The sequence below is a fragment of the Cyprinodon variegatus genome, unplaced genomic scaffold (assembly GCF_000732505.1).
Source record: "Cyprinodon variegatus isolate N-32 unplaced genomic scaffold, C_variegatus-1.0 Scaffold70, whole genome shotgun sequence".
Taxonomy (NCBI): domain Eukaryota; kingdom Metazoa; phylum Chordata; class Actinopteri; order Cyprinodontiformes; family Cyprinodontidae; genus Cyprinodon; species Cyprinodon variegatus.
In genome coordinates, this window is record NW_015150523.1 from 242,393 (window position 1) to 266,001 (window position 23,609).

General features: G+C 39.0%; 1 protein-coding gene across 1 annotated transcript in view; it reads left to right on the top strand.

The window, feature by feature from the left end:
- Positions 1-23,609, top strand: part of cttnbp2 (cortactin binding protein 2) — an 85,854-nt gene that overhangs the window by 34,744 nt on the left and 27,501 nt on the right. The window contains exons 3-5 of the mRNA XM_015372238.1: positions 10,125-10,355; positions 16,323-17,736; positions 23,056-23,349. Coding sequence (XP_015227724.1) covers positions 10,125-10,355; positions 16,323-17,736; positions 23,056-23,349 — 1,939 coding nt within the window. The remainder of the gene's footprint in view (positions 1-10,124; positions 10,356-16,322; positions 17,737-23,055; positions 23,350-23,609) is intronic.

Below are 23,609 nucleotides of genomic sequence, written 5' to 3' on the forward strand. Positions count from 1 at the left end.
TTAGTTCTTTCCACAGATCCTTGATTAGATTCAGGTCTGGGCTTTGACCTGGTCATCCCAACAACTGAATATGTTTCTTTATAAACGCTTCATTGTAGATTTTGCTTTACGTTTTGATTTTTGTCTCCATCCCAGTCTCGGATCATTTGCAGACTCCAACAGGTTTTCTTGCACAATGGTCCTGTATTTGGCTCCATCAATCTTCCCATCCATTTTAACCATCTTCCCTGTCCCTGCTAAAGAAAAGCAGGCCCAAACCATGATGCTGCCACCAACATGTTTGACAGTGGGTATGGTGATGAGTTGTGTTGCTTTTATGCCCAACATAACGTTTTGCATTATTGAAAAAAGTTGGATTTTGGTTTCATCTGATCAGAGCACCTTCTTCCACATGTTTGCTGTGTCTCACAGGTGGATTGTAGCAAACTTTAAACAATACTTTTTACGTATATCTTTTAAGAAAAGTCTTTCTTCCATAAAGGCCAGATTTTTTGCAGTATACAGCTGATTGTTTTCCTATGGAAAGTCTCCCACCTCAGGGATGACAGTTGCTTTGTAGATTCTCAGTGGTGTGATACTCCTTCCATTTCATTATTAGCACTTGCACAATGCTTCTTGGGATGTTTAATGCTTGGAGAATCTTTTGTATCGAAATCTGCCTTCCAACTTCTCCTCAACAGCATGTCAGACCCACCTGGTGTGTTCCTTGTTCTTCATGAGGCCCTTTGTGCTTTAAACAGACATCTAAGACTATCACAGAGCAGGTGCATTAATAGAGACTTGATTACACACAGGTGGATTCTATTTATCATCATTAGGCATTAAGGTCATTATTGGATCGTTCAGAGATCCTCACTGAACGTCTGGAGAGAGTTTGCTGCCCTGAAAGTAAAGGCTGATTCATTTTGGCTCTCACTCTTCAGTTCTTTGTTTGTTAAAAAGGTTAAAATATCCAATAACTTTGGTTCCAGTGCATGATCGTATCCAATTTGTTGTTAATTCTTCACATAAAAGTATTATTTTGTATCTTTATGCTCCTCTCTGTTGTTTCATTTGTAGATCATTAAAATAAGATTATTTCTGATCAAAATCACACTCCTAGACCTAACTGTAATAATATAGTTTCTAAATTAGATTTTTGTAACGGAAAATAACAAAATTATACTAGTAAGAAGTTTTCTGCGTATATCTAGAAATGTGAACACATTTTAAGTTCTAACATTTATAAGCTCGACTGAAAATATATTTATATCTGAAAAACTATTTTTCATAGTTAAAATGATACAAATGCTGAGCAGTAATATTAGGAATATAGAGATCTGAAATTAATTTCTACACATCCAGAATGTTTATTCTAGATGTTTAGACAAAGAAATTATTCTAATTTTTTTTTCAGATGTCAGGAATACATATTCAGTAAAACTAGTACATATCAAAACGGCTTGCCATAGTGGTTGTTTTCATGAAAATAGTACAGGATTAGTTCTTGAATGGTAGTAGATCAATGTATCTATTTAGGTAAAATCTGGCAGCAGTTGAGCATGAAAAATAAAAACGTTCGAATATGTAGAACCTGTGGATTTTCTCATGCCTCCTTCATGTTGATTCAGTCTTCATTTACACAGTAAAGTGGCTGCTTGCAGACAAATGGCCGTTATAAGCGGATATCAGTCCCATAGAATGGCTTCAGTTTGTGCAAGTAGGCTCAGTAGGTTGTCATCATTGAGTGAATCCTAATCCTAACCCTAAAGTAATTCCTTTTCCCCCGTGAAATTTATGAATTGATTTGTGTAATCTAAAAAATAATTACAGTATTTCTTCATGTACTGTAAATATAACTAAATAGAAATAAAATGATCCACATCTCGCTCATATTAAACAAACCAAAAACAAGTCATCTCATATCATTTCAACTGAGTTGTAAAATGCTCTCTTTATAAATATTTAATTCTCTGTGAAAAAGTGCAGATCATTCTTTAATAAGATCCTCAAACGGAAATGTATTGCTTGTTTTTAAAACCTAACGCATCTAACGGACCTAGTGATTTATATCTATTTTTTTCTATACACAAAACTACAACAAAAGTCTGACTGTATCAGGAAATAAAAAAGAGTGATTGGATGTAAGGAGAGGGAAAAACAGCGGGCACTCCATTTACTGAAAACTGAAAGAAACCTGCTACCAACCAGGTTAGCTCTGGGGAGAATGTCACTACAGTGACTGAAACAGAGGTTGAAGAAACTCTCTTTGTGAACTGAAAAAGTCAGAGTTTCCCTGTTTTCAGGTTTGGACAACAGTTAACAGTGACTGAGCAGGAGTAGTATATATGGGAGAGCAGAAATAAAGACCAGGCTAATTAGCAGATTGGGAGCAGGTGTGGACAGAGGACTCTAGAAGGGACCTAGGGAAAAGGAGACTGGCACAAGAGGGCAAACAAGAAATACCAAAGAACTCAAATGCAATCAAATATAACTAGAACCACAAAATGGAAATAAAATGAATGAAAACTTAAAGACAAAACTTAAACAGAACAAAAACTATGACGTTTGTTTGGTCTATGTTATATGGCAGGTGCATATTTTTTATAAGTTATAGGGAATAAACTTTGTGTTGCACTTTACAGCAACATTTTGGTTAGAAAGCTGACCTTTAAATTGAAATGATTCTTCTAAAAAGAAATAATTTTTAGTTAATATTTCTAAATAACCCAACATTTGGAATAAAGACATTTTTAATATGAATTGCAGATGCAAGATGTCAAAAATCCATTTAGATATACATGTATTTATTTATTTTATAAAGAAAGAATTTATTCTTTAATGAAAAAAGATTACATATTTTATGTTAACCAGCATTTATAGTTTATATAGTAGACTTTTGTCTTAGTTATTACTGTAAGCAGGGTATTCTTTTAGCAAATGTTTCAGGGCCTTTGTAAGATCACTCCAGGTAACAGTTGGAGTGAAGATTAGTTGATGATTATTTGGATAATTGGTTAATCAAATTATTTTGTTAATTGTTTCAACCCTGAACCTAACACTAGGTATGGTCTAGGTTTTAATTAGTTAGGTGTTTCTTTTTTTAATGCGAGGTTACAAACAAACTACCTTTTATTTTTACAAATAAAACTACACCCCAGTCCAACCTTGAGAATGTGGAGTTCTTAACAGAAGGGTCATGCTGCCTGGTGGACTCAACTCCTGGCAACTATTTATATCCTTAACGCCACCTTAGATCAGCACAGGCTTCCCTTACCATTAACCCCATGGTCTCTATGCCTTCAATCACAAAAGTACCTCACTGTTGATAATTAAATTGAATTTAGTTTATTTATTAAGTGCCAATTCATCTCATCTCTAAAAATTTTACAAAGACAATCCTATTAGATCAATCGGACAGGTTAAATGCTGATTGGAAGGAGTAATTCACTTTGCAGTTCACACTCCACTATGTTGAGCATGTACAGACAGTAGACACTAGTTTGCATTTTGTCATTGACTCTACAACAATCCTTCACACCAAGCATGCATAGAGCAACAGTGGAATGGAAAATTCCCTTTTAACAGGAAGAAACCTCCAGCAGAACCAGACTCATTGTGGGTTGCCTCTACTGAGGCTGATTGGAGGTTTAAGGATGCAAAAGCTGACAGATAAAGGGGTAAAGAAGCACTTATCCATAAAAACCTTCTACATACGCTATAAAAAGTAACATTTAACTAGCTCCATTTGAATATGTATAAGAAACTGTTAAGCAGAAAAGCTCTAAGCCAGTTTGAATGTCAAAAGTGATGAAAGACAGCACATAGATTTAGTCACAGTAAAAGCAGAGCCCATAGTTATGTCTTGGAGCAAAACAGGAATAAATACTGAAAAGGCGGTCGTCTGGCTACTCTTCTCCTCCAGGATGGAGTCACGGCCAAACAGAAACAGAACAGATGAAGCTACTATCATGAGAAAAAGCAGAAAAAACATATAGTTAAGGGTTGAACTAACAGACACTGCAGAATGGAAGAACAGAGATGGGCGAAATAACGATGATAAAAGGGGTCCCTTTGTCCTCCAGCAGCCTAACCCTATAGCAGCATAACTATAGAGAGAGCTCAGGATAACCTGAGCACTCTGTGATGTGATTGGGGGTGTGGGGTGATTCTAGAAAGGAGTCAATATCCCTGATATGAAAGGCTTAAACCTTAATACATTTTTAACCATAACACAATAATTCAGCTTACATTGTCTCCATTAAAGAAAAACCATCTCATCGAAGCGTAAAAATCTTTTCTAGAAAAAAAATAGCATCTGAGGTCTAATCAAACTTTCATAGAGGTTCGTCAGCTGAGCTCATAAAACATTTGTGAGAAGCTCTCGGTTTGTTGTTGCCGTTTTAGGTTCCAGCATTGGTCTGCCTGGAAGATACAGAAGGGTCCTTTATCGTATGATGAAGAACAACCTGTCTTTTGTTTTCCTTTGTTCCAAAGTGATCCTGCTGGCTTTTTTTTTTTTTTGCTGTTTAAAAGCACAACCTCGTGTGCCAAATGTTCAGCTGACCTCTAAAGCGGAATCTCACTACAGTAAGAGGGAAAACCCAGGAGCCAATCATTGCCAGCCTGTCCTCTCCTCTGCTGGGCTGCTTATATAACTGTGGCCTGGTTTCTCACTGTTGCCAGCCTGATGCCTGGGGGAGGCAAGGCACGCCTCCATGACCCACCGCCTGCCGTAACCCTCCACCGCCGCCCCTTCCTCCCAACCAGAAACATCTCGGAAGAGATGGCTCCATGTTATTCCTGGTCAGTTTGTGTCTGCAGACATTAGGGATTCTTTAACGACTATTGGAGAACTTTTTAGTGCACTGAAAGATGAGGCTGTTCTTCATTTGTGACACTTTGAACCATCAACATGTTGCATAACTGTGAGAGCCTGTGGCTCTGTGCGAACGCTGTTTGTTCTACCTCCCAGTCATCTCTGTTTCATCCTCGCTCTCTGTCTATTTTTGGATCCATCCATCTCCTTCACTTTCTGTGTTGTCAAAATGTAATTTTACCTCTTTTATTTTCCGGACATCCGTTCCTTTTATTCCTGATTTAATTGTCCACTGCTCCTCTTCCTATCCACCCACTGCCCAAATCTCTGCTGCCCAAAGCTTCTGCTGGTTTTTAATGATCTCTCATCAAAGCTGTCCAATCATATCCTTCTGGTCCTATCAATGGCTCTAGCAGAGTGACTGCAAGCCATGATGTGTTCGATGGAACCATGGCTGCAGCAGCATTAAAACGGCAGTTTTTCTCACTAATGTGAAGTCTTCCACATATTAAGTGAATGCAGATGAAACCAAATTAGACAAGTAGCAAAACGTTGCTTCATTACCTTTCCAAACGGTTCAGCTTTTGTCTGCACCGATAAACTATGTTTCTTTTCTCCCCTCTTCTCCTGCCATTGGCCTATCCGTTTACTGTGACAGCCTCTCCCCATGCGTCTGGGTTTTGTGAACCCTCTCACCTATCATGTTCGGCGTGCTTGTAAAGGTTGATGCTAATAATAATGATGTCTCACTGCTGCATTTGTAAATACTCTGAAGTTACAGGCATAATGCCTCCAACTCTCCCTCTAACCTGGTAAGTAAACAAACATTCAGAATTTAGTGTTTCACTGAATTTGTATTCCAGCTTCACTGTGAAGGGATATACTTATTTAGCAGAAACTTTCCAATATTGACCTTTTGCTGTTTGAATTTACTCCATTAACAGTTTCCTGTCAAAAAGTCTAATTTACCTGTTTACATCACACATGGAGTCGAGGTCGGTTCCAGGAGCAAGGTGGAATCTTTAAAATTATGTTTTGGGACCTTTCTTGTCTTAAAAATAAAGCAAATATATATATATATATATATTTAGAGCTCAAAATAAATTTGAACAATATTAATTGAACAATCAATTAAACACTCTTCTTGGTATTAAATCCTCATAAAAAAAACTAAATGTAACCATACATTGATTTGCAGAAAGTAGACCACAGCTGTAGCAAAAATGTCAACATTTTCAGTTTAAGAGGAAATCTCTATTCAGAACTCCTCAAGTGAAAGAGATTGTCCCCAACGAAGCAACCTCAGTGAGCAGGAAGGAACAGTTCTGGAATCCAGGAGTCTGCAGCCTGGTCAGGGGTTCCAATCCGCACAGGAAACACTGAAATGCTTTCACCACTGGCTAGTGAATAAACTCGCCTGAAGACACTGGCTCGTGAATTAGTGTTGCACCGATACCAATAGCAGTATTGGACGGGGTCCCCATCCATCACTTAAATGATGGTATGGGTATCAGCGAGTACCAACAAATAGGGCACCGATACCATTTTGAAAGCCAACTATTGTCACCCATTCCAGGTAGGCAATACAAAGTTCTACTGGATTGAATTAGTCTTTTTCCTGCTTCATAAAGTTAGGCAGCAGCTTGACAAAGCCATGATGGCAATTATTTTACATCCGAGTAGTATGCTGTTCTTCATATACACACATCACACATCATTTTCAAACAGATGGTATCGGTATGGTGTCGGTATCAGCCAATACTGCACACTCAGGTATCGGGTATTGGTATCGGGGCCAAAAATTGGCATCGGCGCAACACTATGGTGAATAGTCTCCTCACTGGAATGAGGACATGTACCTTGGACTAACTCAAAGTAACGAAACAGAACAAAGTGACGTCAAACAATGATCTGGCCCCGATAGCTGGAATGAACCGTATATGAAGCTGAAGGAGCAGGTCGATAAGATGAATGATAATTAGAGAGTGGTGGGGGAAAGAAGCGGTATCGCTGCCTCTTTTTGTATCTCTAATTCTGTCTCCTTGAACCCCAGTCGGCCTCAGCAAGCCTTGTTCTGCTGGAGGTTTCTTCCTGTTAAAAGGGAGTTTTTTCTCTCCACTGTTGCATGTTTGGTGTGAGGGATTGCCTTCGAGTTAATGAGTCGATGCAATCAACTAGTTTTTCTTAGATAGAAAACTTTGAATCAATCTGACTGTATGATATGGTAGAATTGTCTCTGTAAATTGCATTGGGATGACATCAGGCTCGGAATAGGAACGATTTTCAGCCCTGGCATTTTTTCATCTACTATTACTTCTTGAGCACCTTGAGTTATTTACTGTCACAGGTAGGTGCTTCAGCCAGACTGTAAGTGTTGGGGCCGGTATGATTTAAGGAGGCCTTGGCACGCCGAAATTAGGACTTGCCCACTGGGCAAATGTGGCCAGCCAAAGTATCACAGATTACCAGTCCAAGCCTGGATGACATGTGTTGTGAATTGGCGCTACATAAATGAACTGAATTGAATTGGAAAAAGTAATTAAGGTCAGCAATCAGGGCAGATCATGATAGTGGCAGGTACTTTTTAATTTATTATTTCTTTTTTGCATTGTTGTGAGGATCAAATAAACTATTTTCTTACAGTCAAAACGTCAATGAATGAAAATATACTAAGATTATCGCTTTTTTATTTTAATAAAATATGTAACTGGTTACTAAAAACTTCTAAAGCTGTTACCCTTGTTACCCAAAATAAAAAATTGAAAGGGTGTGAATACTTTTATGATATATTGCTTTTGCTGCTGAAGTGTTATAAAGTCTTCCAAGTTCATGAAGCAGTAGATGACAAAAGCAAAGGTTGAGAACCTTTGACTTAAAATGATGAAGTTCTACAAACCAAACCATGATTGTTTATTATAATACATTTTCTCTAAACTAATTGTTTTCTGGGACTATTTGTCTTTTACTTGACAAGTTCTGGCAAAAGAAGCTCATTATGATCAATTTATCTTTTTTATTTTTAAGTGTTTCTTTAAGATTCCAGCCCAGCACCGGTTTTTCTCTGTCCTCCATTCCTCCAGACTCTTTAACAGATCCTCAGAGTTGTGTTTATATATTCTGGCCCACGCCATTTCGCTGCAGCTTTCTCTGGTAATCTTCACACTGTGTGTTTATAGGATTGTTTATGAGTTGATATTCCACTCTAAAAGCTAGATCTCCTTGTTTGGCAAGGCGTCTTGTGTCGCTCTTTTCCTTCCATCATCAACGCCTCATTTTGTTTTCGTCTAGCTTAAAAACCTTTTCTCTTCTTTCTCATACATCATTAAAAACGTTGGGGTTAGACTGTTGAAAAACAGCTCCATTCAGAAAACTACTACATTTATGAAGGTATTTTGTTGATCGAGGTATTTACGTCATCCAGCACGGTTACTTACTCCTGATGCTTGACTGTTTCTGCAGTCTAACTACCGAGTCATTAAGCCCCTTGAGGCCATTTATGGTAAAGGGTTTAGTCTCCGTGCAGCTGCTTCACTCCAACCATGTTGGATTTCCTTTATGAACATGTTTTATTTTTATTAGAGGGTAAAGTGGGAGTCGTTATAAGGTCAGTAGAAGCCAAATTATTCAGATACACCGACTGTCAGTGTGCAGCTCTAATGTTTGGGTTCAACTTGTCTTGTTAATCACAGATAATTCTTCACACCTCATGTTGAATAGTCTTCCTCTGATGTGTGTTCTTTCTTCTAGAAATAGTGAGGATTTCCTTTTTCCTGATAAAGCTCATGGCAGGGATGCTCTTACCCCCTCTATTATATACTAAATCAGGTAGCTTCCTCTGTATTCTCTCAATGGTAACCGACAAGCAGTTGTTTGTCTAGGATTTCTGGGTGTTCAAATAAACTGTTTTTGTCAAAATCTAAGCTGCAAGATTCAGAAAGCTAATGCATCTCTAGCTTCAAAATCAACTCTTAAAATGATAATTACTCCCATCTTCCATGAGTCTACATGTACTCTCTATATCCCTCAGCGGAACGTAAATGATGAATTTTTTATCGTAACTGTCATTGTTTGCACACATTTTCACTAACCCTGCTTAGTAATTTAGCTAGGCCTCTGTTAAATGGAGTTAGCTACCTCAGGACCCTGGTTGTTATGTTACCACAGGCCTCCATGCATTTCTGTAATCTGAGAGCGGATGTACTCTGTGTAGTGCAGAGTGCCTGTGGGGTCAGGAGGGCAAATGGGCTCCCAGCAATCATGGACAAGTGCTGGCTGGTGTAGACGCCACAGCACGCTGTTTGAGATGGGAAAGGATGGTGGGAAAGGAGCTGAATCCTGAGGTGGATTTTGATGGTGAGGAGGAATTTAGGACCTAAAGTGATCTCTTGGATTTATTCTAGACTCTGGGTCAAGACTTTTCTAACATTTTACACTCTGAAATTAGTAATAAAAGTATGGGATAAGGATAAAAGCTATCATTTAATGAATTAATCTAGGTTTCTTTTGATCTTATCAACAGAATAATGAGTAATTGATTAAAGGCCATTTCCTTAAACACCCTGGTCTTTTCTTGTATCCAGAGGTTTTTTTTCATAGCATGAAGAGCAAAGAATGTTTTGCAATACAATTATAGTTTAAAAAGACCAAGATAAAGTTCACTTACACATATTTTTACCTACATATAAGATATAAAAAAAAAACAGGAACCTATTAGGTTACTGAATCCAAAAAAGGTTATTAAAAATGTGAAACTAATCTGTAGCAACTATCAATCACCTTTTAATCGCTTCTGGGTGCGGGGAATCCTGGTATTAACGCACCTACAAGATGATGTCCAAACCAGGAGATGAGTTATGGGCATTCCCATATATTGAGGTCAGTTTGTAGATGAACAAACTGTTGGAGTGGCAAGTCTGTACGATGCACAGGTAATTATGGAGAGTGTGTATATGACAGATCTTAATGACGCAGGCTATTGTGTGCCAAAGAAAACGGTAAAAACCGTATGACCTCCCGTCACCCAAACCCTTTCTGCCGTCTCACCGTTATCATTTTCTCCTCCACTCCACCACCAGTGGTAGAGCAAAATAGGTCAGTGCCTCAATCTAAACAGAACACCACCCAAACCAACAAACATAACTAAACCCCCAATGACTATAAATGGCTCCCACATCTTATTTCCATTGAACAAAGATGTAAAACCATCATTCAAAGAAAGCGTATGTTGCTCTAACATACTGTCATTAAAAAGAGTGAATAGCATAATCTTTCCCATACACTGTTGTTGTGTACTAAAGAACAGCTCTATCCTCTTTCTTTTTTTCAGGCTCAGAGAAAAGAGGTGTTTCTCCAAGACCGATATGGCCACTATACCCTGACCGACCCCTTCCTGGCACTTCAGAGAGACTTTGAGTGCAGAGCCCCTGGTGGGGACAAAGAACGGCGGCCGTTGGGGTCCAGCCCTATCTCCGTCCTGGAAGCTGTCATGGCCCACTGTAGGAAAATGCAGGAACGTATGTCAGCCCAGCTGGCTGCTGCCGAAAGCCGCCAGAAGAGGGTAAGAAGTGCTTTATCAGTGAATAACATTCAAGTTTGGGACTTCAACAAGATGAGCATTGGTTCCAAACTGAAACACAGTGCTATCCATCATACTGCTATCAACTCTCTTGTGTATATAACAGCCAAAAAAGATCTATCTTTTTTTAAGACATGTTGGAAACTGGGGAACTGATGCTTAAACAAATGCATAAATAAAAGTTTTTAAAAAACTGGTTGACGGTGCCACAAAACTCATGTTATCACATTTGACTGGTTTCTAACTGGCTTCTTCTCTTTAATTCTTACTTTAACAAGTTATCAGTCTGCTACAGCTGCCTAGGAAAAGATTTATGCTTTTTACAAGGTGTGTTTTTTAAATCTAACTTAGCTTTATCTGCTGCCATTTGACTGGGAAGAGGAAATGTAGGCTTGGACATCAACGGAGGTGGAGGAAAGCAGTCCATGGCAAGAAAATATGAAATTCCTCAATTCTAAGTGTCTGCCAGAGGAAGACTGGACTGTATAAATGCCTGTCTGTAGGAGTACATAAAGCAAATGCTTGAACATTGTTCCAGATTGTGTCCTACAAGCTTTATTTGCAACTCATTCTGTTCTCCTGAGCAATTGTGCAGGATTACAGTAGGCAGCTCTGATTAACTGGGCAGCCAGATGTCAGCTAAGACTTTGCCCCATTTTCCTGATCTCCCTCTTTTGTTCATGCTCTTACTCTCACTGTCGGGTCACTCAGGCACATTTTCTGATGTTTATTATTTTAATAGACGTTAAACACCAGAATTTAACAAGAGATTTAAACTTTTTTTTTAAAAAGAACAACTTGTTTATTAACATTGTTATACTATACTAGTTGAACCTCATAGCTAGGAGTGAAATGAATCATTTATCATCTGAGTTGAATCAATCAAAATATTTCAGTATGAGGGACAAGACAAGATTTTACTTGGATGTTTTGTAAAAATCTCCCAAAATTATGCTTTTAAAAATCTGTAATGGATGTATAATACTTCAGCCTGTTTCATTTTCAGCTATGAAGCTTTAAAAACAACCCGTTAAAACATGCCCCCATTGTGTGTTTTAAATCATGTATCAAATGTTACATCAATATCTCATTGTGTTTTAAAGGGTCGATGTTTAATAGTGGGTATTTTATTTTTTGCGCTGAATTAAATAAGAAAGCAGGGCTTGATATCAATCTTGAATACAGCCAACAGTTTGCCAGTCACAATGTGGTCACAGCACAAATACTTTAGTTTGCTATTTATTTTAACAAAAAAATCCAGTTAAGCATTAAAAAATAAAAAATCCAAAACGGTGGGAGAATTGATTTAATAAAGGAAAGTTTCTTTCTAAAAGGTCCTACAGATTATTTCACATTCCTATTCACTAGTTGATGTCCAGATATCTGGAAGTAGGGATGCAGGTTATCGATTATTGAATTAATCTAGGTTGATTGATCATATCTATCAATTAACAATTAGTTGATAAGGGGCTATTTTACTTTAAAAAATACTTTTTTGTTGTATCCAGAGGATCTTTCAACAACTTCGGCTTAATATTTTGACAATATTTAAAAAATACTATTTGTAATACTATTTATCAGGCCAGCTGTGTAAAATATTATTTAAATAAACAACTTTTTTCTTACTTATTAAACATATCACAGAGGAACTATTTAATTTACTTAATTAAAAAAAATATATATATTTATAACACAACTTCCAAAGTGCAGAGATGTAAAACTAGTATTAACAAACAGGTTATGTTGCTCTGACACGCTGTTTGTTACTTTATTTTCATGACATGGATGCTAACTGCGATATAGCTCCTATTATTAGTGTAATCTAAGAATCGTATCGGGGCTCAACTAATAATGGCTTTTCATACTTGATATGCATGTGTTTAACTCCGATTGGGACCTACCCAGAGTTGAATAACATAACAAGCTGAAAACTCATAGTTTCCACCTTTAGCCTAGATCAATTTAGAGTTGAATATTTGACTTGAAGTATGTTGTATGGAGTCTGGGAAACGGGCCTATGGGCTCAAATTCTCATCACAGTATTTCATAGTAATGTCATCATACCGATAAAAGCAAGGACAGAAAAATTCAGAGTTATTGTTCTTTTTTTTTTTGTTTTTTTTTTGTTTGGGGTCTTTCTCAGCTATCTGTAAGGCTGTGACCGCATGTCCCAAAATTTATAGCCCAGCAATCACAAATAGTGCTCTTCCAAAATATTTAAATTGAAAAAAGTGGCAGACTTTACGGGCTGCATCGGTTCACAGACTTGAGCATCTCTTCTATGGTCTGAGAAGTGGAGGAGACATGGCAAGCTAAGACCTGGTTGTAAGGCAAATTTCCCAATACTACGGTAGAGGTGGAGGGGTGCTCAGACAAAACTGCAGCTGCAGGGAAGATAAAAGTTGAAGGTTTAGCACTGGACATTCATTACTCATGGTACACAGCTATGTAAACAATCAGAGCCTTCTGCTCCATCGATTTCAAATGTCTGGCGGTTGAGTGCAGACTACTTAAACTTGTTAGAGGACTCAGCTTTGTTAAAATAATGATCAGCCTATATACCACCTAGTGTTAATTGTTAATGCAAAGCTAGCCCTTGAGATCTGTCTCACTAGCAGCCAAATTTATGAAACCAATTGGTCTCTCCATATTCCATGATTAAAAGCATTCTGTGTCTAAACCCTCTTTCCCACTGAAAATACCACATTGAAGCAGGTTTTTCAAACATTTTGGCAAAAAAAGCCCTAGCTGGCAAGCTGCACAACCTCCGTCCCCCCACCGCTGCGTATCTGATGACACCACCACACTGTTTTAGCTTTGATGATGTCACCTGTGCAACGGAAATCAGGAAAGTAACCAGTGGAAAGCAATATGTAAGGGAGGTAGGGTGTAGTAAGTTAGAAATCCCTCTTACCAGCACTGCAACATTGTCATTGACATTGCGACAAATGTAAACAGAGTTGTTTCAGCTCATTAGATCAGATGTGGCTGGTGCAATGTGTTGACGTCCTTACGTTGCATTCAATGCAATGGCGTGATGACACAACAACAGGCCCGTAAGCAACATTATCTGGGTGGGCCCCATATTAAGTACAACATCTGATAAAGGTTCAGGATACTGCGACAGTTCCATAAATCGGCCAAGAAGATATAATTCTCAGTAGTAAATGATCACGCATCACACCCGGAAAAATAGTGACTGCGCACCTTGAATGGAACCATTGGTGACAGTGCACCACTAAATGTTACAGACATCCCAAGTTCCAAAAACTAATTGCAAGGAAATTCCTATATACGCTTATCTATGTTCTGGGTTACCCATAATTCCAAGCTGTATTGTAAAAAATAAAATACTCAAATACATCGTACTTTTAAGATCTTTATTGCGGTTTGAAACATGTTATGAGTGAATTTTTTACCAAATGAAATGGAAATGAAATCTCCCTGTCTATCTCCCTGTAATATTTGGATATATAGTGTTTTTCTTCTGATTGTGTTTGATATTTTTATGGGTGTGTTAGTTTGCGACCACGGAGGAAGGAGGCTGGAGTCTGCAGTTGTCGAGCACTCGGTAGCTTTTATCTTTTCTTTTCAGTTTCATACATTACATTTCNGCTCATGGGCGCGCTTCCACGGCAACACAGGACCAGGTGACCTCAAAGAGATGAGAAAGATGATTAAAACAAATCAAACCACCTCCCAAAACAATACATTCACCCAAATAACCCAGAGTATACAAAGAACATGAAAAACAGCACCTCTTAGGGAGGGGGTAAATCCCTCACAGGGTGTTTTTTTTTTTTTTTAATAGGTGTGTTCATTCTGTCTCTGTTCTATACTTGTCTTTTTACCTTGGTGTCTTCATGACAATAAAGCTTCTTTATTCTCAATAAAAGCAACCAAGGAAAGGTGCTGAAACACCCTGGTTTAGCCTTATAAGAGGATTCCTCTGGTAGCTTGGTAGAGTGGGGAATATTTTTATATTCCCAAACCCTTTTTCCCTCTGGCTGTTGGCCTGTGGGAAAGCTGCTGAATTATCCATACTATCCCAAGCAAGATAAATTTAGGCCACCATATGCTGTGCATTAACATGCTTTAAGCTAGAAGACAGACCTGTAGAAAACAGCGTTTTAACTACAATTTTCAATTCAGTTTATTTATATAGTGCCAATTCACAAAACATGTCATCTCAAGGCACTTTACAGAGACAATTCAACCAGATCATACAGTCAGATCAGTTCAAAGTTTTCTATCTAAGGAAAACCAGCTGATTGCGAGGACTCATTAAATCGAAGGCAATCCCTCACACTACGCATGCTTGTAGCGACAGTGGAGAGGAAAACTTCCACTTTAACAGAAAGAAACCTCCAGCAGAACCAGCCTCAGTGTGAGCGGCCATCTGCAGAGGCAGACTGGGGTTCAAGGAGACAGAAGCAGACATGCACCTGCAAACCAATAGAATTTATAAAAAAAAAAAAAAAATCATGGTTATATTTTCTGAAAATAAAATACCTTAAGTCTAAATTTTACACAGAGAAGAAGGATTAGGAGTCTGGAAAGGACTGGTTCTCCACCTGGTATATTTGGTAGCTTAGCATTCTTAAGATACATCAATATTTGGAACTATCAATAAACTTAAGAGAATGTAAGAAATGTAAAAAAAAAAAAAAGAAATTGAACTAGACAATGAGTATTTATTTTATTTTATCAATTTCATTTGAATTGTTAATAAACACTAAACAGAAAATAAATGTTTTGTTTTAACTCAGTTTTTTTTTTTTGTTTTTTTTTCGCAGTCCATTTTCTTTCCTGAGTTTTATATATAAAACCACATACCTTTATGTCATTGCCATTACTATATTTTGCTATGGAAGCTATCAGCAATAAAATCTAGGAAGGGGATTCAGCAAAATGTGTTTTATAAACCACCTCAGTAATACAAAACTTTCTTTGAAAACTACCCAGAACTGATTTAGATTAAAACGCCAGATGGTAGAGTGGGCCTGGCACATCTTAACTTATGACTGACTACCTGACATTTTTAAACATACCTGCTGGATAACCACAATGATTTTATACATCTGAAAAGTCTGTTACATGTTCTGTCTGGTTTTAGTATGGCATTAAACTCAAAACCACGCCTAAATGTTCTCTGTGACAGTATTTATTCTCATCCAGTCAGCAGCTAGTTGTAGCAAATCTACCTCAGGAACAAATGCTTGCTTTGCTTTTAGGACGGTGAGATGTAATCCATAAAGATAGAGATATTTTATAGATTACACATTACATCTAAATCAGAGATATGAATCGGTTATCAGGGGTTTAAGGGGGTCTACTTTTAGGGAGAAAGTGAACACCAGCTGGATTGTTTGGGACTTGTTAAAGTAAAGGAGGCATCACAATCAGGTGGAGATCCTCCTGGTAAATCCTGATACCCTCTGTGAAGCCAAGACTGAGCTAAGAATAGCAATGGTCCAGAGATAGAAGTCAGCCATAAGCACATGTAGTGCCTGGAATTTTTGTAGTTCTCCTTTAAACATCTTAAATAATGGCAATAATAATGATTATTTGTTCTCTATATGTTATGTATTTCTGCAGACGCCTGATATTAACCCCATTTATTTAAAACATGACGCGTGGTAAAGAGTTTGCAAAGAAAATAATCCAATGTGTTTATGTAGGACACTGGTAGGGATGCAAATGTGTCTGAAAAGCAGATTCAGTTTAAAAATGTCTAACAGATGTTATACTAGGTTTAATTTTCAGTTATTTAAAGCAACACTTTGCAAATTTTGACCCAGGTATTGCACTCAGAAAGGCTGACCCACGACGTTACAGGTCTAGCACCCCTAGTGGCTAAAACGTATAAGCTTGTGTTTTAACAATAGACATGTTTTCTTCAACCTACATTCATCACTATCATTTACTGACTTTATGTTTTTATTTCAGCTGGAGATGGAAAAGCTTCAGCTGCAAAGCCTGGAGCAGGATCACCGTAAACTAACAGCACAGCTGAAAGACGAACGTGAGAAGAACAAGCACATCGTTATGATGCTGGTGCGTGAATGCAAGCAGCTCGCCACTCGGGTGGTTGAGGAGTCGCAGCGCTTCGACGAGCTCCAAGCTCGCCTAGATGAGGAGAGCCGCACCTCTGGCCGGCTCCAGGAGGAACTGAGCGTTGAGCGCCAGCGAAGTCAGCAGATGGAGGCTAAGATGGAAAAGCAGCTGTCAGAGTTTGACACTGAGCGCGAGCAGCTGCGTGCCAGGCTGGGCCGAGAGGAGGCCGAGAGTCAGGGCTTGCGGCAGCAGGTGGAGCAGCTTAGAACTGAAAGGGGTGATGGGAAAGATGGTGCAGCTGCTGCTGCTGGAGAGGAACCTGCTGCTGCCACCAGTACCCCCCCAACACCTAAAGATATGATCTCTGTATCCATAGCAACAGAGCCCATTAGCTGTCAAACAGCATCTTGCCAAACAGATGTTCCCCCTCCTGAAGTTGAGGGTCCTAAGAAGACTCCCCTCACTATACCTGCCAAACCAACTCCGGCCAACTATGTGGGCCTCAGCTTGCCAAAGACCACTGGAAGGGGGATTGTCCACAGCAGTTCAGGAGGGTTGGCACAGACAGAGAATGGCTCAGAAGGCCAAGTTCCTCATGGACTACCCACCGGGGTCAGTCCCCGTGTTCAGGCAGCCCGCTACAAGTTCCAGGAACAGGACCAAAACGGAACGGCGTCTCAGAGTCCTCCAGCCCGCGACCTTTCCCCAACCAACCGTGACAACTTTGCAGCCAAGCAGCAGGCACGTCACACCGTGACGCAGGTCCTGTCACGCTTCACCAGCCCTCCCGCAGGAGGTTCCGGGTCCCTCCGTCCAGGCCTGTCCCACTCGGCCTCAGAGGGGGGACCTTTTCCAAGCCGCCTGAGCCATCCCATTGGCCTCAAGTCGCCCACCGTGACCAGGATCGACCGGGGAAACCCTCCTCCTATACCTCCTAAAAAACCAGGGCTCTCCCAGACCCCCTCACCCCCCCATCCATCTATCAAGGTGGTGGGGGAGAGCAGCCGCTCCCCTGGGGCTGGTCTAAAGCCAGCCACCCCCCAGCTGCCGCCAAAACCTGCCCTGGACCTGGTCCCAGCCCTGACTGCCTCTCAGGTGGGTGCTCGCCCCCGCTCGCCTGGGCCCGGCCGGGGGCCTCAGCGGCAGGCAGCAACAGCATGTGCAGAGTCGCAGCAAGACATCAGTCCTGCCACTGCTGTCAGTAGCTCCTCCTCCATACACCCTCCCTCCTCATCCTCCTCCATTAGTGCTTCATCTTCCTGTAGTCCCCGTGCCTCAGCAGGCAGCCCCCTGGCAACAGCATCAGGTAAAGGGGGCTCATACAACTTCTGTCTCCCTCCAGTTCTTTCTGCTTCCTTTGTATTTCCCTCTACAGTCCTTGAAAGTTCATTCTGTAGTCCAGGGTAGCGTAGTGATCAAAGCAGAGTACGTCACCGGCCGATTCAGTTCGCCTCTGACCGTAAGGCTCCAACATTGCTCACTGCACTCTCCCTTCACTCATCTTTCTTCCTCTAATAAGCCCTTGTCTCTGGGCAGCTCTCTTATCACATGCTGCGACCTCGGCTTTGTCGGTATCAGACACTGACAGCATGGGGAGAACTTTAGGGCAAACTGAATCTAACGTTGAGCTGAGGCAAACCAGAGACCCTCGGTGCTCCTTGTATTCTGATTGGTTTGGCCTTTCTAGAAGTAACCCCTGTCCTCTCTGAAGCTGATGCCAGAGGCTGCTTTCTCCTTCCCCCTTTCTGCCATTTCTCGCAGCACGCCATTATCGTTCCTCATTTTACTCCCCGTCTTCCATTAATGTCAATCACTAACCTTTTCATTGTTTGGCTGCCTTGTTTTTTGTTTTGGATTTTTTTTTTATTTCAGACAAAACATTATTTTTTTTCTTGCAAATGTTTCTATCAGTTTTACTTTAAACCCAAATGAAGTGATATTTATTTTGCCTTCATTCTACCTGTTTGCATGGCTTCAAATCTGCCAGACATGATAACAAAAGCCTTTCAGAGATCCACGACTGGTTGGCAAAAATATGTTGAAAGTTCAGAGAAACTTTAAAAAAAAAAATTGACACATAGAAAATCCATAATTACTTAAAAATATTAATGGATGATAATAAATATATTGTTTTTCATCAATAGAGGTAAAAAGATTTTTCACCTGTGCAATGCATGCTGGGTTAATAATGCGGTTAGGACCATAAAGGCTAACATTATCCAAGTTTGAGAGTGTAAACAACATGGTGATATCAGTATGACAGTATTTTATTAAATCTGTAGTAATTTTACTATTTAGTATTTACATCATAAATATTTCGGAAATCTATTGTTACAACTAATTATGGATTCCTCCTACTAATCGGAAATATCCTAAAACTACTTCAAAAGTTGAGCATTATAAAGTATTGCAACATGTCCTGTTTTTAAATATATAGTTTTGGAGTTTTTAGCTCAAATCTTAACTCTACGATTAGTTAACTAATCCCAGGTGCTTGTTTGACCAGAACTAATAATAAGGATATCCAACACATTCCCTAAAAGGACCTCAAAAGATATAAACCTGGGCTTATTTCTGGCCTCAGCTCACAAAACTAGCATATTGTTCCTATATTAAATCTGGATTTTTAAACATATTAGGTAATTTTTCCCTCACTGCTTGCTCCATATTCCAGCTTCAGTAGCTCTTATTTTCTCTTATTAATACTCTTCAGCGTGTTTAAAATGTCTCTAAGAAACATTGTCAATTAATAACTGCAAAATATTATTAATTCTTGAATTTAGGAGTATTCAGTTAGATACCGTTTGTATTTACTGTGGTTGACTTGATTGGAAAACTGCTCTTAGGCTTTAAAATGTTAAAAACTTCTGAGGATACAACTGCAAGCTTTGATATATTTTATAAGGATTTTAAATGATAGAGCCACACAAAGGAATTTCTTAACTGTGAAGTAAAAAAATAAATAAAAAAGTTATGGTTTGTTTTTAGCATTTCTTTTTTTACAAATAAATAGTTGTAGTTTAAAAGCAGCTCTCTAAAAACTAATGCCACTGAATTTTCACCTCAAGCGGTGATGAATGAACATCGGAGGACAGAGGAGCATGCAAAACAAGTTAAGGATAAAGAGAGTTAAATGGAGTTTATATTGATATGAAACACTTAATACAAGTTTTCTTAGGAAGCAAATTAGTCACGGTTTTCTAACTAAAATTAATAGAAATGCTTAGGATCATAGGATTTAAAAAAAAGCAGGTTTTGACTTTAAATTAAAAAGGATGTTCTGTTCATGCAATCGTACAGATTTGTTGTTACTCTTTGCTGGTACATCTATTGAAAATTAAATGTTCAGTTTTATTTTATTTATCATTTTGAGTATCCTTGGGGAAGAAAATATTGTCTGGATGTTTACATTTGCGAACCGTCAACAGCAGGAGCTGCTGCTCACTCACCATGTTTTTCCACGTGGATCTGTCAAATATTCCTAGGAGCAGAAATTGTGTCGGTTCCATATAATGATGTAATTTTGGCACCTTAAAAGAAATGTATAAAACCAGAAACTAAACCGAAACATCTTTTCAAGCATGTTTTAAAGTCAGATGTAATCTTACACCCAAAATTCTTCCTGACCACATGACCAGAGAAATTTTTGAGTTTGCACATGACTTTTAAAATGACTATTTATACACCATATGATTTTTTTTTTCATAAGACTAGTACTTTCTTTCTCCATGACTCTAGATATTCTGTGGACGTACAACTTTGATTAAAAGATAAAACCTGTAATGAAGGTGCAGACATAAAGAAGTTTGCATGATCTTCTCCATTTAGTTAAAACATGCTGCCAGGGACCAAGCAGTCAGGCAAAGGACAGAGGTGTAGAAAAAATGTAATCTATTTATTTTCCACGGTACTAACAGCTAAAGACTAAATTCAGAGGGAAAAAAATGGCCCCAAAAGAAGATATGAACTAAGACAAATCTAACTAAGGATAACATACCAGTACTGTCCTATACAATGAACACAGGGGGATTTAAACACATAGGGCGTTTTTGATTTTAAAGGCTGCATCCTTCAAGGACCCGGTCTATCTGGACTGGATCCTTCAAGGTCCGTGAAAACAAGGAAACCGAAAGAGTTTTGGCTGTGGACTCAAACAGGTCCAGCCTTCGTCGGCTTTTACCGCCATATGCTCTGTCGCCTAGCAACCATGAAAGATGACAAAGAAAGCAGGAAAAGAATTAACACCGAACTTCTCACTGCTGTTTTGGGCGTTAACATTTTCGAGGAGCTTCAACAGCTGCATCGTATCGGATTTGTAGTCCCCCCAACATATACTAGTTTATTAGAATTTGTCATTACATATCAGCCATACATATTTACACAGTAACGGATAAAAACATTTCAATAAACCAAACATTACCCACCTCATATCTGGTCAATAACCATTCAAAACAACTATTTTCATTAATTTCAGACCAAATTATTCACATACTTGCATTATATTAAACTGCAATTCCAATATTCACCACTGTTTGGCGCCAAGTACCTTTTTCCTCTGATGACAGAGCAGCCTACTTGCTTGGACTCGCAATGAATCACAGGATATCCAAGGCTAGGTAGGATACACCGGATCCGTCCTTAAAAACGGGCAAAAAGAATTTGTCTGCCACATAACGAGGAGTTTTCCAATCCAAACAGACCTCTGCGCCTCAAGAAGATTTTGTAAAAGCTAATTAGCTAGACAACACTCAAACCTACAAATACTAACTGCAATAAAAATATTAAACTAAGACATTCAAACACAAAAATACATTTTAAAACAGTGGCGTTTTGAGTGTTTGACAGCTTCTCCAGCCTCGAGTCCCCAAGTTTCATCTGCTTGTTGGATTCCACCACTTCCTGGTGTTACAACATATTTGCCCCCCCAGCTAGTTCTTTCAACCTCAGCAGAAGAAAACAGTTAGTAATCTTCATATACTGTTAATAGTGTGTTTACTAATGTGTGCACCCATATGAGCAAAAATCCTAAAATAGTTATGCTCTGTGAAAGAAACATTAAAATTTGTGATGTGAGATGCTTCAAGTGAAAATGTCCCCACCTACTGGTGGAGGGCAGAACTACAGTTAGTAATATAATCTGTGATTTTATGCAATTGTTTTGTTTGTTTTTCCCATTTAAATTCCTTTGAAATGGTTAATGGGTGGCGTGTATAGTAAAACCTTTTGTAAGTTTTTGTGTGTGTAAAGTGTCTTAGAAGAGAGCAATCATTTAAGATACACTGTTTTTCAGCCATTTTAGTGAAATAAGCCATAGCAGACAGTGAAATTGTTGGTGAAAATCGGGCAATAGTGAACGAAATGAAAGGTGTTAATCATTCTTCAAACATAATAGTTTTTCCACAGTTTTTGGTTTTAGTTTAAACCAAGTAGATTGGTTGGAAAAACAACCAATCTATTCTAAGAATATATCCAAACTCTATCCAACTGACAGCAACTCCTATAAACTCCCCAGTGAGGCTGTTTAAATGCCTGTCGAAGTTCTCGAGCCGACTGAACCACTTCCTGAAGCGGTCACATAGTATCACGGCAGAGAGGCTTCTGACGTCATCAATTTTGCCCCTCCCCTAAATAAATCACACCTCGACACGCGCTTCGGGGAAACGCCCCCTCCATTACTCGACACACATCTCGAAGCCTCTGCTCATCTCATCACATCACTAATCAAAACACTGACACTGAAAGAGCTGGAGGAACCTCCACACATGCATTACGAATTGCATCTGCTTTGGAGATCAGCTTTCCTCATGCTAGCAACTTTGCTGCCAATTTAACACATGCGCCGTTTGAAAAATCTTGTTATTTAGCGATATTTTCTAATTTTTTTGTGTTTGTTTTTTGCCTTGTCCTTTATTTCTTATCACTGCGTTTATTAGATTTATTCAAGCAAAATACTTTCTGTGAGACTTAAGATGTTTTATCAGCTCTACTGGTGTTTCACCACATATGTTATGATAATCACAAAAATAATATAATATTTTGACTCTGCAAATATGTTGAGGGAAATGCACATTAATACACTGTTAATTTTCACTTAACAGTTTTGAAAAGCACAACTACAAGAGATTTCAAAATTTTTCTAAAGTTGATGTAAGGGTTGAGACAAACCCTCTTTGCATTGGTATTCGTTCAGATCCAGGATTACTACTTGTTTCTGTCCTTTATCCTCTCTTTTACTGGTGTTTTACATTTAGGACTGATCCAACGATCAAACCTGGACATGCAGCTGCATGTGCATGAAATGCTATTTTTCACATTTTAGTCACTCTTCTCTGCATTTTTCTAAGCTGTATTTTTGTCAGTATTAAATCATTGTATTTTAACAGTTTATAGATTGCCTATCCACATTTTAGAATGATGCATCTGCTGCAAGTGTTTTTGCCTGAGTTGTTTACTTCATTTTACAAAAGAGTTTGAGTAGTATTTTGGTGATAATTGGATGTTTTCCTGTTTCCTTTGCACCTCCTCAAAACCTTGCCATCCCCTGCTCAGCACTTCTAGTCTCATGTCTGTTCCTCCTCGTTGTAGTTTAACCTATGCTGCTCCTCCTCCTCCTTCCACCCTGCAGGCTGGTGTCCCTCCGTAGTCTCCTCTCTAAGTAGCAGTGGGCCTGCTGCCCTGGACAGTAGGCACCTCCTGCTCCTCCAAGCTGCTTCCCAGGGAAATGCCACTTTATTGTCAATGCTGCTTACCCAACCAGACTCGAACGAAACCACCATAAGTATCACTTCTACCACCTCATCCATGAACATCACCTCTACTCCTACTCTGGAAAATATGCCCAATCTTCTTGACCCAGACTTCCACCTCAATCACAACCAAACTTCCGCCTTGTTTGCTGCTGCTCACCATGGACAAACAGGTCAGTAAACATCTTTTTCTTCATGTGTTTTCATGGCAAACCATTTTTTAAGCTTTTATCAAATGATGGAAATGTACTTACGGAAGAGTAAATACTGACTTAATCTCATAATTCTGACTTTAATCTCAGAATTTTGGATTTTAATGTAGATGGGCACTATGAAGGAAGAGATGTGGGAGCACTCAGCTTCCCTGACAAAGATGTGAGTTGTTTGAGAGGACAAGTGACACATTGGTGGAAAATGACGGAATTAGGTGACT